At 37.8% G+C, this 14,770-nt stretch overlaps 1 protein-coding gene across 1 annotated transcript; it reads left to right on the forward strand.

The window, feature by feature from the left end:
- The first annotated feature begins 1,336 nt into the window (after positions 1 to 1,336).
- gpd1l (glycerol-3-phosphate dehydrogenase 1 like) lies at positions 1,337 to 14,748 on the forward strand. Its single transcript, XM_046846285.1, has 8 exons — positions 1,337 to 1,497; positions 1,792 to 1,969; positions 2,145 to 2,285; positions 5,716 to 5,854; positions 9,470 to 9,582; positions 10,044 to 10,280; positions 10,436 to 10,542; positions 13,158 to 14,748. Exons 1-8 carry the CDS (start codon positions 1,454 to 1,456, stop codon positions 13,252 to 13,254), a joined length of 1,056 nt encoding a protein of 351 aa, XP_046702241.1. The 5' UTR covers positions 1,337 to 1,453; the 3' UTR covers positions 13,255 to 14,748.
- Positions 14,749 to 14,770: the final 22 nt, after the last annotated feature.

Genomic DNA, 14,770 nt, shown 5'->3' on the forward strand with positions numbered 1-14,770 from the left:
TGAGTGTTTTCCTGCTTCAACACACTGAGAAAGGGAAGGCTGTTGATTAGATGATAGTTGAATCGAATGTGTTGTGAACAGGAAAAAACATTAACATTAACACAAAGGAACAGACAACGGGTTCGATACCTCACTGGTGTTGGCTGAGTTTTTGGAATAGAGCTGTATTATACATGATATATGATATGTTATGATATGATATGATATAATATGATATATGATATGATATGATATGATATGATATAATATTATATATGATATGATATGATATGATATATGATATGATATATGACAAAATAAAAACAGGATGTAAGAAATATTTATTTGTTTCAAAAACAATAAAAGGTTCCTTGCTGACTCTGTGGAGTTCAAATTATTGTTTTATTTTTTTTTTTTAATAGAGAAATGCAATCATAAATTTACCATAGTGCTTAACATCTACAATAATCTTCTCATTCAGATGAACACAAGAGTAAACTGGGAATAATAAAAATGATTTCAATTTAATCTAGTCCTGCATTCCATGTCTCCACAGGACCATTGGCCCAAGGCACAAAAACTTAGTGGTTTAGTACCTCAATGGTGTTGGCAGAGTGTGTAGAATAGCTCTGTATTATACAGACCACAACATTCTATTATGATTATGTCTGTCTGTCTGTCTGTCTGTCTGTCCATCCAAGCATCTATCTATCTATCTATCTATCTATCTATCTATCTATCTATCTATCTATCTATCTATCTATCTATCTATCTGTCTGTCTGTCTGTCTGTCTGTCTGTCTGTTTTGGAGTTAGAGTTGTAAGATAAACTAGAGAAACTCTTCTGTTATACATAGAAATTTAGTTTTTTCTTTTCATTTTCTTGTTTTAAAGAAAGCCATTGACTCTTGACTTGAATCTTGACTTATAATCATAAGACTCATTACCCATAATCTTACATTCCAGTACTCATGTTAGTTCTCACTCCAGTGTTCTATATTGTTTCAAGACTATAATCACACTCTTGATGTCACCCAAATGAGGACGGGTTTCCCTTATGAGTCTGGTTCCTCTAGAGGTTTCTTCCTCATAACATCTAAGGGAGTTTTTCCTTGCCACAGTCACCATGGCTGCTTATCAGGGATAAATACACATTGTTCACCTTAACTCTTAATTTCTGTAAAGCTGCTTTAATACAATGTCTCTTGTAAAAAGCGCTATAGAAATAAACTTGACTTGACTAGACTCTTGACAGAATTCTGACACCATTCAATTAAACTTTTGCACGAAAAAGAACTATGCCAAAGAACTACAAATCCCATCCGCGTTTGTTCGTCGTCACGCTCAATGACGCAATCAATAGTAGACGAACACGTTCACTCCCTTAGGCTTCTCTTCGAACAACTATAACCGGTACCTGCCTTTAGGAGTTTCCGCCATATTTTCAGATTTGTGCTTGGTGAAAGCTATTTGCCATGACTTCACCACTGAAAGTGTGTATCGTGGGCTCAGGAAACTGGTGAGTGAAACCCTGTTTAGCTCATCGCTATGCTGCAGCTGGAGGTCTTTCTGTTACCACTAATTCCAAATCCTCAAAGAGTTTAAAGGCTAATCGAAAACTGATTTGCATAACTAATTCAACGTTAATTTGACTAAATACAAAAAGCAAAATTAAGGTCACTTATTGCATAATAATCTGATAAATTCTGTGGAAAAAAAGCAGTCACAAATTCAATGTTATGCTGAACACCTGCCCAAATCGCCTTCATGCCCGTGATCACAATAAAACCTCTTGTTTTTTTCCTGCACTCAGGGGCTCTGCTATTGCCAGGATCATTGGCCACAATGCACAGAAACTTCAGCGTTTTGCCACCAGTGTCAAGATGTGGGTTTATGAGGAGAATGTAAATGGAAGGAAGCTTACTGATATCATCAACAACGATCATGAGAATGTCAAATACCTCCCAGGTTACCAACTTCCAGAAAATGTGGTAAGAAATGTTTGATATATGATTTGAAGTGTTATTTTTTTCAGCCCTCACTCCATTTTTTCTCTCTCTCATACAATGCACTGTTAAAGCTGGGCATTGCTGATGCATGTGTGTTGTAATAGGATAAGAGCTTGCAGTGTTAGTGTTAAGAAGCAAACCTTCTTCGTGATTGCAGATTGCAGTGCCTGAGTTACGGGATGCCGCAGAAGGAGCGGACTTGCTGGTGTTTGTGGTCCCGCACCAGTTTATCCGAAAGCTGTGTGATGTGATGGCCGGCTGTGTTTCCAAATCGGCTCGTGGAATTACTTTAATCAAGGTAAAGTGCATATTATTATATATGCAATAGACAATAGAGATCTACAGTTATTCTCTATTTTGTTTATTTAGATGTGCGGCTTCTCTCCTTGAAATCTAAAAACTGTAATATAGACTCTATAAAACAAGCTATAAGATCAACTCTGCTCTTTTAGATCAATGATATTTCTGTAATAGACCAGCTAGATAAACAATATATTTCTTTGAACTGTCAAATTTTGATGATGCTCTTGTCCAGAGCGACATACAAAAAATGCTAAATTACAAACTTAAGATAACATCAGTCTACAACTCTGGGTAAAAAAAAAAGACAGAGAAAAGTGCTAGTTTAAGTGTTTCAGGAAGAGGTAGGTCTTCAACAGTGGCTTGAAGACAGCCAGTGATTCCACTGTTCAGACATCTAGGGGATGTTTATTCCACCACCTCAGTGCCAGAACAGAGAAGAGCCTTGGAATATACTTACCTCTAACCCTGAGAGAAGGTGAGACCAGTTGAGCAGTACTAAAGGATCTCAGGCAATGTGGTGCAGTGCGAGGAGTGATGAGGTCTCTGAAGTAGGATGGTGCTGGTCCATTTTTTGCCTTGTAGGCAAGCATCAGTGTTCTGAATCTAATGCGTGCAGCTACCGGAAGCCATTGGAGGAAGCGCAGCAGTGGGGTAACGTGGGAGAACTTTGGCAGGTTGAGCTCAAGTCGTGCAGCTGTGTTTTAAATCATTTGCAGTGGACGAATAGCGTTCAGAGGAAGACCTGCCAGCAGAGAGTTGCAGTAGTCCAGTCTTGAAATGACAAGAAACTAAAAAAAAAGCACCAGAGAAGCCTGTGTGGGTAGAAATGCTTGAATCCTTCTGATGTTGTAGAGAATAAACAGACAGAAGCGAGTCACATTAGCAACATGTGAGGAAAAGGGCAGTTGATTGTTCATGGTTACCTAAAGGTTACAAGTGGTGGCTGACGAGAAGAGCAAAGAGTTGTGTAGAGCTATTCTGAGATCATGACATGGAGATGAATCACCTGGGATGATCAGCAGTTCAGTTTTGCTGGGGTTGAGTTTCAGTTGATAAGCACTCATCCACGAAGATATGTCCACCTTCTGAACAGAAGCCCTGATAGGGAGGGAAGGAGAAGATGAGTTGTCATCCGCATAGCAGTGGTAAGAAAACCCTGTGAGCATATGACTTCACCAAGAGAGTGAGTATAGAGAAAGAAACGGAGAGGACCAAGTACTGAGCCTTGTGGGACACCAGTGTAGGAAGCAAGATACCAAGGTTTCTGAGGGTTGTCTATGGTTGACTGTGTCAAATGCTGCTGACAGGTCTAGAGGATGAGGACAGATGACAGCTCGGCTGATCTAGCGGCATGTAGTTTCTCAGTGACAGTCAAAAAGGCTGTCTGTGTGGAATGTGTTGCTTTAAAGCCAGACTGGTTGGGATCTTGGAGATTGTTCTGTGAGAGAGAGACAGACAGTTGGTTAAAAACAGTGTGTTCCAAAGTTTTAGAAAGAAAGGATTGAAGTGATACCGGTCTGTAGTTGTTGATGCCCGATGAATTCAGAGCAGGTTTCTTCAATATGGGAATAACCCTCGCTCTCTGAAAGGTAGTTGGAACATGGCCAGATGCTAAGGACCCATTCATGACTGCGGTGATAAAAGGCAGGGGGTCTTGTGAGATGGTCTGGACCATATTTGAAGGGATAGCAGGCAGGTGTTGGGATTGCAAGATCGGATGAATGCAGCACCTCTTCTTCTGCTATGTTAGAGAAATGTAACAGTGAAGAAATAGGGGATTCCTGGCTGTATAGTTTAGGCATAGTCAGGGAGAAAGTGAAGGTATGTCAGATTTCCTTAATCTTCTAATCATATGAGTCGAAAAAAGTCTTCGGCAGTAAGGGAGGATGAAACAGGTGGACAGGGGGGTTAAGTTGAGAAGAGAAGATGCTGTGGAGCTTATAAGGATCTTGTGCAGAGGCCTCAAGCTTTTCCTTGTAGAAGGCAGTCTTAGCAAAAGGCATGTCTGAAGAGAATTTGTTCAGGAGTACACAGTAAGAGGCGAGATGCATCGAGTTGTGATTTTTCCACTTCCCCTCCACTGATCTAAGTTCTTGTTGATTGCTGCACAACACTTCTGACAGCCAGGGGGTGGGACAAGAAGTTTTCTTGGGTTTAGTAGTCAGGGGCAGAGAAGATGCATGGTTGAGGAAAGAGAGGAGAGGAAAGCATCAGTGGCAGAGTCCAAGGGTAGAGAGGAAAAGGGGTCAGGGTCAGGAGGAAATGAGAGAATACAGGAAGCTACAGAGGAGGCAGAGATGAAGTGGGATTACAACAGGAAATTGACAGGATACATCGAATTATCAAAACAATGCATGTTTCACAAATACTGCTGTGTAATCATCATTAAATTAAAAATGAAATAAACAATGAAGAAAATAGAGAATTGGCTTTACTGGCTATAGCTGGAAGCTAATCATTTCACATTCATAACTACAAATCGCCCATATCTGCCTTAGTAATGTCTTAATATGAACATGGACATGCAACATCTATTACTTCTACAATTGTTTCAAACACGACTAGGTTTTTGTAGAATTTTTTTTTTCGTCATTATTAATCAGTTATCCACTAAATCATAAATTCTGACATCCTGTCAACACTGGATTATAACTGACAATTATATGTGGGGACATGTTTCAAATATGAAATCGAATCTTCTCATTCATGTTGCATGACTATTTTTTTTTGCATATGTATAAGTTCAAGAACTACATACAAATGTTTGTCTCCACACAGTCCCAAAACAAAAAAATCAGATCTCTGTCATATCAAGGTAGAAAATCGTATTTATGTCAGTTCAGCTGAATTTCAAATGAAAAAAAACCAAGTACACAAACTTTAAGTTGAAACGTTCCCTGAGTTCTCTTCACTTCCATCTCTCTGTGTGATAGAGAATATGAGCTAAAGAATGGTGTGGGTGGAGTGTGTGTATGTATGTATATGTAGGGCTTTTTTTGATTTTTTTGAGTTCCAGGTTCTCTCTCTCTCTTTGATTTCTGTTCTATTTTATGGTTCCACTTCCTTGGCTCTCACCAGAATTTCTCTCTCTCTCTCTATCGCATTACAACACAGTCACACAGTTTTTGCAATGCTTTTTGCCCATAACAGTCATTTTTATTAGATTTCTGCCTCCATGGCTTTACTTCTTTTTGAATTACTTTAATCATTTAAAAAAACATCACACATTCCTCATATGCATATTGAAATCCAATTTTTTTGTTATTCTACTCCTCATTTCGTGAGTCATTGTGCAAAAAGCTCTTCTAGATGTTTTTTTCTTTTTGAACAGCTGCACTTCATGGCGTAATGCTTCCAATGTAACAGATGTTTGAGATTTGCACAATGCACATCTGGATAACTTTATCTATCCATTCCATCTTTAGGGTATTGATGAGGGACCTGAAGGGCTGAAACTCATCTCTGATATTATACGTGAGAAGATGGGTATTGATGTCAGTGTCCTGATGGGGGCCAACATCGCTAACGAGGTGGCGGCTGAGAAGTTCTGCGAAACCACTATCGGTGAGAGAAACACTTAATTACTTGGCAATGAGTTTTCGGGCTTCCGGACAACTTATTTTCATGATTAGCTTTTTAGCTATAACCTTGGCAGTGACCTCATTATTGACTGCAAAAGGCAGAATTAAGTTGGTATTTTTATCAGGGGATTATAGAATATCTTTTCTGGATTATGTGAGCTCAGCAGAAGGCTTTTACTTGTGGGTGATATTGGGTAATATAACAGTGGAACTTGGACTAGAGCTTGGACTTGTCTGTACAACACCCACTTTCTCAGCCTGGTTTTTCACATATTGCCTATATTGCGCAAGCAGTTGCACACGTCTGCAAAATAATAGTCATAGAGTTTCTGCCGCTGATGTTCCGTATTCAAGTCAAGTCAAGTCAAGAAGCTTTTATTGTCATTTCAACCATATATAGCTGATGCAGTACACAGTGAAATTAAACAACGTTCCTCCAGAACCCAGGTGCTACATAAAACAACATAAAACAACAGTCACAGAACAGAAAAAAACACAGGGCCAAGAACTAAGTAGGAGATCCTTGTCACATAAAGTGCATGTGTGCACTGCAAACAGTGCAAAAGACAACACAAGACAGTGCAGGACAATACACAATACACAAAAATTTCCTTATATTACTTATTTATATGTTTTATATTTTTTGCACAGAATTTAATTGTGAAATATGTAAATTCTGTTATTATCTTTCTAGGGTATCGATTACAATATTCTTAAGTATCTTAATATATATATCTCAATATGGTTGTATATAAGCAATGCAATCATAATTAGAATTTTCTTTTTTTATTATTATTATTCATATTGGTTAGAAGGTGTAATTTGTTGTCTGGACATTATTTTAGGCTGCAGACTAAATCCCATATTTATGTTAATGCACCTATGTATGCTCTAATATGATACTGTTTCTATCGTGACAACTCAACATAATCTAAGACTAATAATAAATGCTCTTAAAAAGGTGTTTTGTTTAAAATGTATACAAGGAGGCTCCAGTGTCAGTGCTTTGCCAACATCAGTAAGTTTTCGACAGGATCTGTTTACAGCTGCATGTAATGTGTTTAGTGTTACGTCCCAGTCTACGGTTGGGGCACACAGCGTGATTAAAGGCACAGGGTGGTATATATAATGGGTGGATGGAAGTGTATTTGGTAAAAGTGTGATGGGAAATGGAAACGCAAACACCGGGGTGTCGTAAAATGGAAGGTATATTGTAGTATGTACAGTACAACACCGGGATAGACTTAAGGGTGGACCAAGGCCAAAATAATAAACAAAAACACTCTTTTAACAAACACTAATGACCTACACACAAAACCCAAAAGAAATACAAAACACTTCCCTTACTTCCTTACCAAAAACAGGGAACAAACACATACCCAACAGAAATGGCAGCCACACCCTTGCTACCGGTGAACAAAACAGCAAATATGTACATATATTTTACAGATGTAATACAGTGAGGTAAATATGGTCAAAACGGGACAAGGCAAACTCAGAGTCAGAACAGGCGTAGATCAGTGCAGGAAATCACGAAAACTTGGGACAAAATAACGATCAAAGAGATCGTCGGCTAATCGAGCTCCTGAATCCCAGCTTCCCCTTGACTATATAGGTAGTTCCTGCTGAAGGAAAGAGGGTGTGGCTTTAGTTCACTAGAATGCAGGGAAGACCTGGACTGGAGTCTCGGGATGGCACCTGCACGCGCGCACACACACACACACACACACACACACACACACACACACACACACACACACACACACACACACACACACACACACACACGTGAACCTACCACATTAGTTCACATAATAAAAAAAAAACCAATAACGTAATAACATTCAGCTACATGAAAGAGTGTCCGCAACAATATTGAGTGCACCTTTCTTATGGGTGATACCCAGATCAAAACCTTGCACAATCAGGGTCCAACGCATCACTCTCTGATTAGTATTGCGCATTTGATGTAGGAAGACTAACGGAATGGGATGCGTAGAAAAATGACCTGGAGCCGAACTGTCATCGAGATACACTTCAAAATGCTGTAAGGCCAACAGCAGGGCCAGTGCCTACTTCTCAATGGTACTGTAGTGAAGTTGGTGTTTTGTCTTCTTACACCCCATGATCATCCTCTTGGATAAGTACTGCACCAGCCCCGGTGCCACTAACATCCACCTTTAGCTAATTCTAACAGGAATGACCTTGTCTCACAGGCATTTCTCAATATTAAAAGTAACTTTCAACTGGATGTCTTTTTTTAAGTGTATTTGTTTATTTCTTGGCAGATTGTGGCGGCAGTGTAATGGCCCTCCACTTTCCATTAAGGCGGCATTGAATTATCTTGTGCTTTTTTTCTAATGTAAAGTGTATGACTTATGATTACTAGGAGTATGCTTTTCGTTTAACCCTTTCATTTATCATTTTTAAAAATGGCTCGCATTGTGTATAAATCATTTTGGAATGTTTTATGCTTCATGCTGCAGTTTGTAGTTTACATTTAATCAGATCAGAAAGAGCTTTCTTGCTTTAAGTATGTTTGCACTTACAAGGAATTTGTTTTGGTAATCGAAGCTTCCAGTTGCACATTAAAAAAGAAAACAGCTAAGTAATATAGAAATTAAAAGAAATGAATAAAAAAGAATAAAGTTATTGCACATCTTGTAAAGAAAAATAAAGAGTATTGTTGCACAGAAAAGTACAGGTTTCCTTTTCTTTTCTGTACAAAGTGGTATTGCACCTTTTTAATTTATTTTTTTATTAAAAAATGGGGAGAGCATGTAAGTGTTCATCAAACCTCTTAAATAAATAATTAAAGTTATTAAATAAGTAAACCCCTAAGGTTCCCTGGTGGTCTAGTGGTTAGGATGCGGCGCTCTCACCGCTGCGGCCTGGGTTCGATCCCAGGTCAGGGAACCAACCCCAGCCATTAGGGTTGCATAAGCCTTAGTGCTGGTCCCAATCCCGGATAAATGGGGAGGGTTGCGTTAGGAAGGGCATCCAGCATAAAAACATGTGCCAAATCAAACATGCGGATGGGAGAAGCCGAAAGAAGTAAGTAAACCTCTAATCCTAGTTCTATAAACCTAAAGGAGTTTGGCCAGAGTGTAGCAGTAAGAGAGAGCAGAAATGCACAGCTTCTGCACAATTATACTACAATGCCTCATGCATGTTGAATCTGTGTAAATTCACAACTTTGTTTTTAGCATCTTTTCCAACTCCGTCACTGTTTGTGTTGTCAGGAATTGTTGAGTGTCAGGCGACCTAAAACACCGAACAGAGAATTGCATTTGTGTGTGCTATTTAGCTATAAACTGTAGTTAAAAATGAATCCATTTCCTGAATCCACCCTTGAGAATGGATTCTCTACAGAATAATACCACTATAATAATCACACTACATGTAAATGCCTGTAGTATTATGACTAATTTCTAAACCAGATGCTTTAATCCCATTTTAATTGACCTCAAGTCAGCTCTTGTATTTGCTTTCATTCAAACAGTATATAAAGACTCACCTTTTGGTTAATACTGAAAGACTGGCAGCTTTCATGTTTGAAATAACTAAGCAGTGCTGTTGTTTATTCTTCACTTCACAGGAAGTAAAGTCTTAGCGAACGGACAGCTTTTTAAGGAGCTTCTGCAGACGCCCAACTTCCGCATCACTGTTGTGGATGATGCAGACACCGTGGAGCTGTGCGGAGCCCTCAAAGTAAATATCACTCATGTTGGCTGCTTTCCCAGGAAAAGCGTTTCTATCTAGGGAGGGCATATGAGCTGCAGCTGAAGTGTGACTCACACATGCTGCGCATATTAAACCGCCCCATGTAACACAGCAACAACTCGTCTACGCGTAATCAGGATTATTTGTATTAGTAAAAATGCTTCTAATGTAAAGTTGAGTGAGTTCACGGTTAACCACGAGCCGTGTCTGATCAAGTTACTGACCGAAACAACAAATTAGTTTCTGTAATGTCGGTGTCTTTCTGTTTTCATATCAGGTTAAGCATTCAACTATTTTAACTCATAGACGCATAGATTTACACTTTGTGTGTTGTTTATTTGTATTTATTTTGTCGTATATCCTTTATTTACTATGCATTTAAATTATTTATTATTGTTACTATTTATTAATTAATTAATTTATTATGAATATTTGCCTCTGCTTTCTAGAACATTGTGGCCGTGGGTGCAGGTTTCTGTGATGGGCTGCAGTGTGGAGACAACACCAAAGCTGCAGTGATCAGGCTGGGGCTGATGGAGATGATCGCCTTCGCCAAGCTCTTCAGCAAAGACGGCTCCGTGTCCTCCGCTACCTTTTTGGAAAGCTGTGGAGTTGCCGACCTCATCACCACCTGCTACGGCGGCCGCAACCGGCGTGTGGCAGAAGCCTATGTCACGACAGGCAAGGTCTGTAGCAGTACGATCCCCAGTATTCCAGCATGGGAGAGCTTTTACTCGCGTTAAAATGTTAAACATACACCACTGATCAACTTTACTTCAGTTATTTAGATTTAAGGAATCTTCAGGATAAGCAGATTATGAATGTTTTTTTTTTGTCCTAGACCATTCAGGAACTTGAGAAAGAAATGCTGAATGGCCAAAAGCTTCAAGGGCCATTAACATCTGCTGAAGTTAACAACATTCTCAAGCAGAAGGGCCTGGTGGAAAAGTGAGTGCTTCATTCTGTTTTTGTTTTCTGAACCAGTGCTGAAGCCACTTGACATGACTTGCAATCAGCATTACTGTTGGAGCTGTATTCAACCACTTGTAAATTGAGCTTTATGTACCATTTTTGGTCTCCACTGTAAAAGCTTTTGGTTACAGATTTTTCTGGGGGGGCGGTGCTCGTATTATAATTGATGTACATGTAGAAATGTACAAATTTAAAAATGGCTAAAAAGCAAGGCATGTTGGTGTGTAACAAATTATTAAATACAATTTTTTTAAAAAGAAAAAAAAATCTCTATATCCCAGAGATGCTCAAACTAGGGCCCAGGGGCCACAGTTGGCCCATAGTGACCTTCACCTTGACCCGGCATGCTATATATGGGAAGTGGGGGAAAAGTTATAAAAATGCTTTTGACACAGATCTCCATTTCTTACTTGGCATCTAACATAACAACATTAACTTATGCTGCAAAAACAGTGTACAGAACAAATGATTATTTTGATAACCAATTAATCGGACGATTGTTCTCTCTCTCTCTCTCTCTCTCTCTCTCTCTCTCTCTCTCTCTCTCTCTCTCTCTCTCTCTCTCTCTCTATATATATATATATATATATATATATATATATATATATATATATATATATATATATATATATATATATATATATATATATATATATATATATATATATATACATACATACATACATACATACATACAGTACAGACCAAAAGTTTGGACACACCTTCTCATTCAGAGTTTTCTTTATTTTCATGACTATGAAAATTGTAGATTCACACTGAAGGCATCAAAACTATGAATTAACACGTGGAATTATATATGGGATTATATACATAACAAAAAAGTGTGAAACAACTGAAAAATGTCATATTCTAGGTTCTTCAAAGTAGCCACCTTTTGCTTTGATTACTGCTTTGCACACTCTTGGCATTCTCTTGATGAGCTTCAAGAGGTAGTCACCTGAAATGGTCTTCCAACAGTCTTGAAGGAGTTCCCCGAGAGATGCTTGGCACTTGTTGGCCCTTTTGCCTTCACTCTGCGGTCCAGCTCACCCCTAAACCATCTCGATTGGGTTCAGGTCCGGTGACTGTGGAGGCCAGGTCATCTGGCGCAGCACCCCATCACTCTCCTTCTTGGTCAAATAGCCCTTGATGCCTTCAGTGTGACTCTACTATTAATCAAATAATCAGATTTTTAAAAGTTTATTAGATGTTTTGCTTATTATACCTATATAAAACCCTAATTCAGTGTATTTATGTATAAAAGCGTACTTAACAAATGCAAAAAAAACAGCGAGTTTAACCATATTTAATTTCAACATTTTAAAGCATATAGTAGCTGCTTGTTAAGTGCATGCAGGGATTTCTCCTTTAAACAAATTCATTAATACTGGGTTTTTTCTTTCTGTAAAATAAAACAAAAAAGACAAAGTCATTTGAGTATGCAAGGTGAAGAAATTTGTTTAAATCAACAATTTGTATTGTATTTAGCAGATGGCAAGTTTACAGCCATGCATTGAGAGAATCTATCTAAAATATAATAAATCGTTGTTTTGACAATTGTTGTTTAATTAAATACACAGACATTAAGTATAATAATTTAATTATATATGCATAAATTGAATATATAAAACATTTTTACAGCAATGCTTGTTTTTACAATGCTATAAAAAGAGAATGGAAGGGAGAAACGCAGTAAGCTAACAGGCTTGATTAAAAATAGAAAAAAATATGCATTGGTGTACAAATGCATCATCATTCGCTAAAAACCAAAACAGTCACTGAAAATGTATCGTTCACTGCTGCTGTTATTTGCTGCTTTTAGATTTAGTGTTTGTTCGCATCATTTTAATTGAATCCATCTCACGAGCGAGGTGATTGTGCAACCTGAGTCACGAAAGAACAGATCCAGTGCAACTGTCCGGAAGTTACAAATTTTACACAATAGCACTTCGTTAAACTAAACAATTTTCACAAGATGAGGATTATACAGTTTTTGATTTCCGTGCTGATGTTTCGCCTTCATCCGTGACACCAGTGTGTTTTCTTTTCACGTGCATCACTGTGGTACTCCCATACCACACAAGCTCCGCTTTGCAATAACTTACAGGTACAGTTTTTATTGTTGCGTTTAATATAAAATGCTCACATGCTTTGGATTGTTTCTGTTTTCATTGTATTATAGGTTTCACTGAACTACAATACTTGTATAATAATAATAATAATAATAATAATAATAATAATAATGAAAATTGCATTAGTTATGCAAATGACAGAATATTATTTATTGGTTTGTTAAATATAACGGAATCATAAATGAGGGGAACATTGGCAAAATTTAATTTTAATATAAATTTTAATATGGTACAATCTAGTGTAATGCAGTATTAACTTTGGCCCTTTATAAGAGAATCTTTGTGCACCTCATCCTTATATATATGCTGGTATTAGGAGCAGCCACATGGGCTCACCTTGATGTTAATTATTTTACTATAACTACATGCTGTGAACTATTTAATTTCTTACATATTACATTAAATCAGTGATTGATAAAAAAAAAATTAAAAAAAATGAAATCTGCCTTGTGTTCCTAGGTTCCCCTTGTTCACGGCTGTGTATAAGATCTGCTTCGAGGGCAAGCCAGTTCAGGAGATGATCTCCTGCCTGCAGTCTCACCCTGAGCACATGTGAGAATCTGCATTTGTGGTGGCCTTCGAAATCAACACATCCACCAGCACCTCTGCCTTTTATTCAAAGATATGTCCTGCCTTTATGATTCTTTCTCAGTATACGCACATTTACATTTTGAGGTTTTTCCAAGTAGCCTTTAGGTGTTTTTTCTTTTCTTTTTTTTTACTTTAACACGTCTAGACTTTAATTGTTAGGTTGGGGATTCTCAGGGTCTAACAGATCATATAGCTGCAAGATGTTCTTACTAATCACATTAAGTACATGACACATCGAGAGATATCTTTTGGAATATGAAGCCATAATTGATATCTACTCATGTTAGTGTTCTTTTCGACATCTCATTTGTTATTGACTGCCCCCTTGTGGCGGGCTCGACTACTGCAGAAATGTATAGCCAGGGCCATCTTGTGTATTTCTCTTTTTATCTCGCCACTAACAAAAACCGATGTGTATCGTGTTTTTAAACTTTATAAACCATCGAATTAAACCAGCGGAATGAGGTTTTTATTCAGTAGTCCTGTTGCTGGTCAGAGTCAGTGAGTATGGCAGATTTTTTTCTCCAGAAGATCATTTGATGAATACGCTGCTCACTTGGCGAAGACCTTCTACACAAACATGCAACCCCAGGGACCATTTATTGTTTACCAGATGCATTTTTCCTGCTGGGCAAAAATTAAATAGAGTTGATTTTCCTGGAACCACTTATACCTCTTACCTAATAAGTTTTTAAGCTTTTTCAAAAACATTTTTACAATTGTTTCTATCACCTTACTATGTCTACCCTGCAGTGAGAATAGACTACCAAAAAAAAAAAAAAAAAAAGCACTTCTGTTTATTTCTTTTTAGTTTGGGTTTATTATTGAGATCATTTTGTGTCTTTTGTTTCTTTATAATTTTTGTTGTACTTATACTTTGTGGTCTACTTCATATATTTTTAGGAAATAAGGGAATTTAGCAGTGCAAATCCTTGATAATCACAAACAAAATGAACTGCAGTGTGATATAAAATCACTGGTGCACTAATCAAGCGTTAGAGAGAGATCTGGTCATTTGTAGCATCTAATTCAAATGGTTGATTTTTTTTGGTATGCAGGTTTTACTAATTAATACTAATTGACCAACTCCACTTTGGACTGAAATACAGCATGAATCAGTTTTAGAATTCACATGAGAAGCCCTTCATTCTGAATGCTTTCTGTTTTGTCTCTAAGATATTCACAGATGAATTATCATAGTCCCTGTTAGTCTCATCTCTGATATTCATTTCAGACACACCTTCTCATTCAAACTTAAGTAATATTGCAGTCTGGGTGTAGACACGTGTTTCACTCGTAATTTTGGTGCTGATTCTGTAAACAGTCTGATTTACGCGTCTCCGACCAACATGCTGATGTTTTCACTACAAAAATCCAATCTTCTGTAAAGTGCCATTTGTTTTTGAAGGTTGAAAAGTGAACTGAATTAATATTGGCAAAATAAAAAATGTGCATCATGTCACAGCCTCATCTAGTTAAGT

This window comes from Silurus meridionalis, chromosome 4, assembly GCF_014805685.1.
Source record: "Silurus meridionalis isolate SWU-2019-XX chromosome 4, ASM1480568v1, whole genome shotgun sequence".
NCBI lineage: Eukaryota > Metazoa > Chordata > Actinopteri > Siluriformes > Siluridae > Silurus > Silurus meridionalis.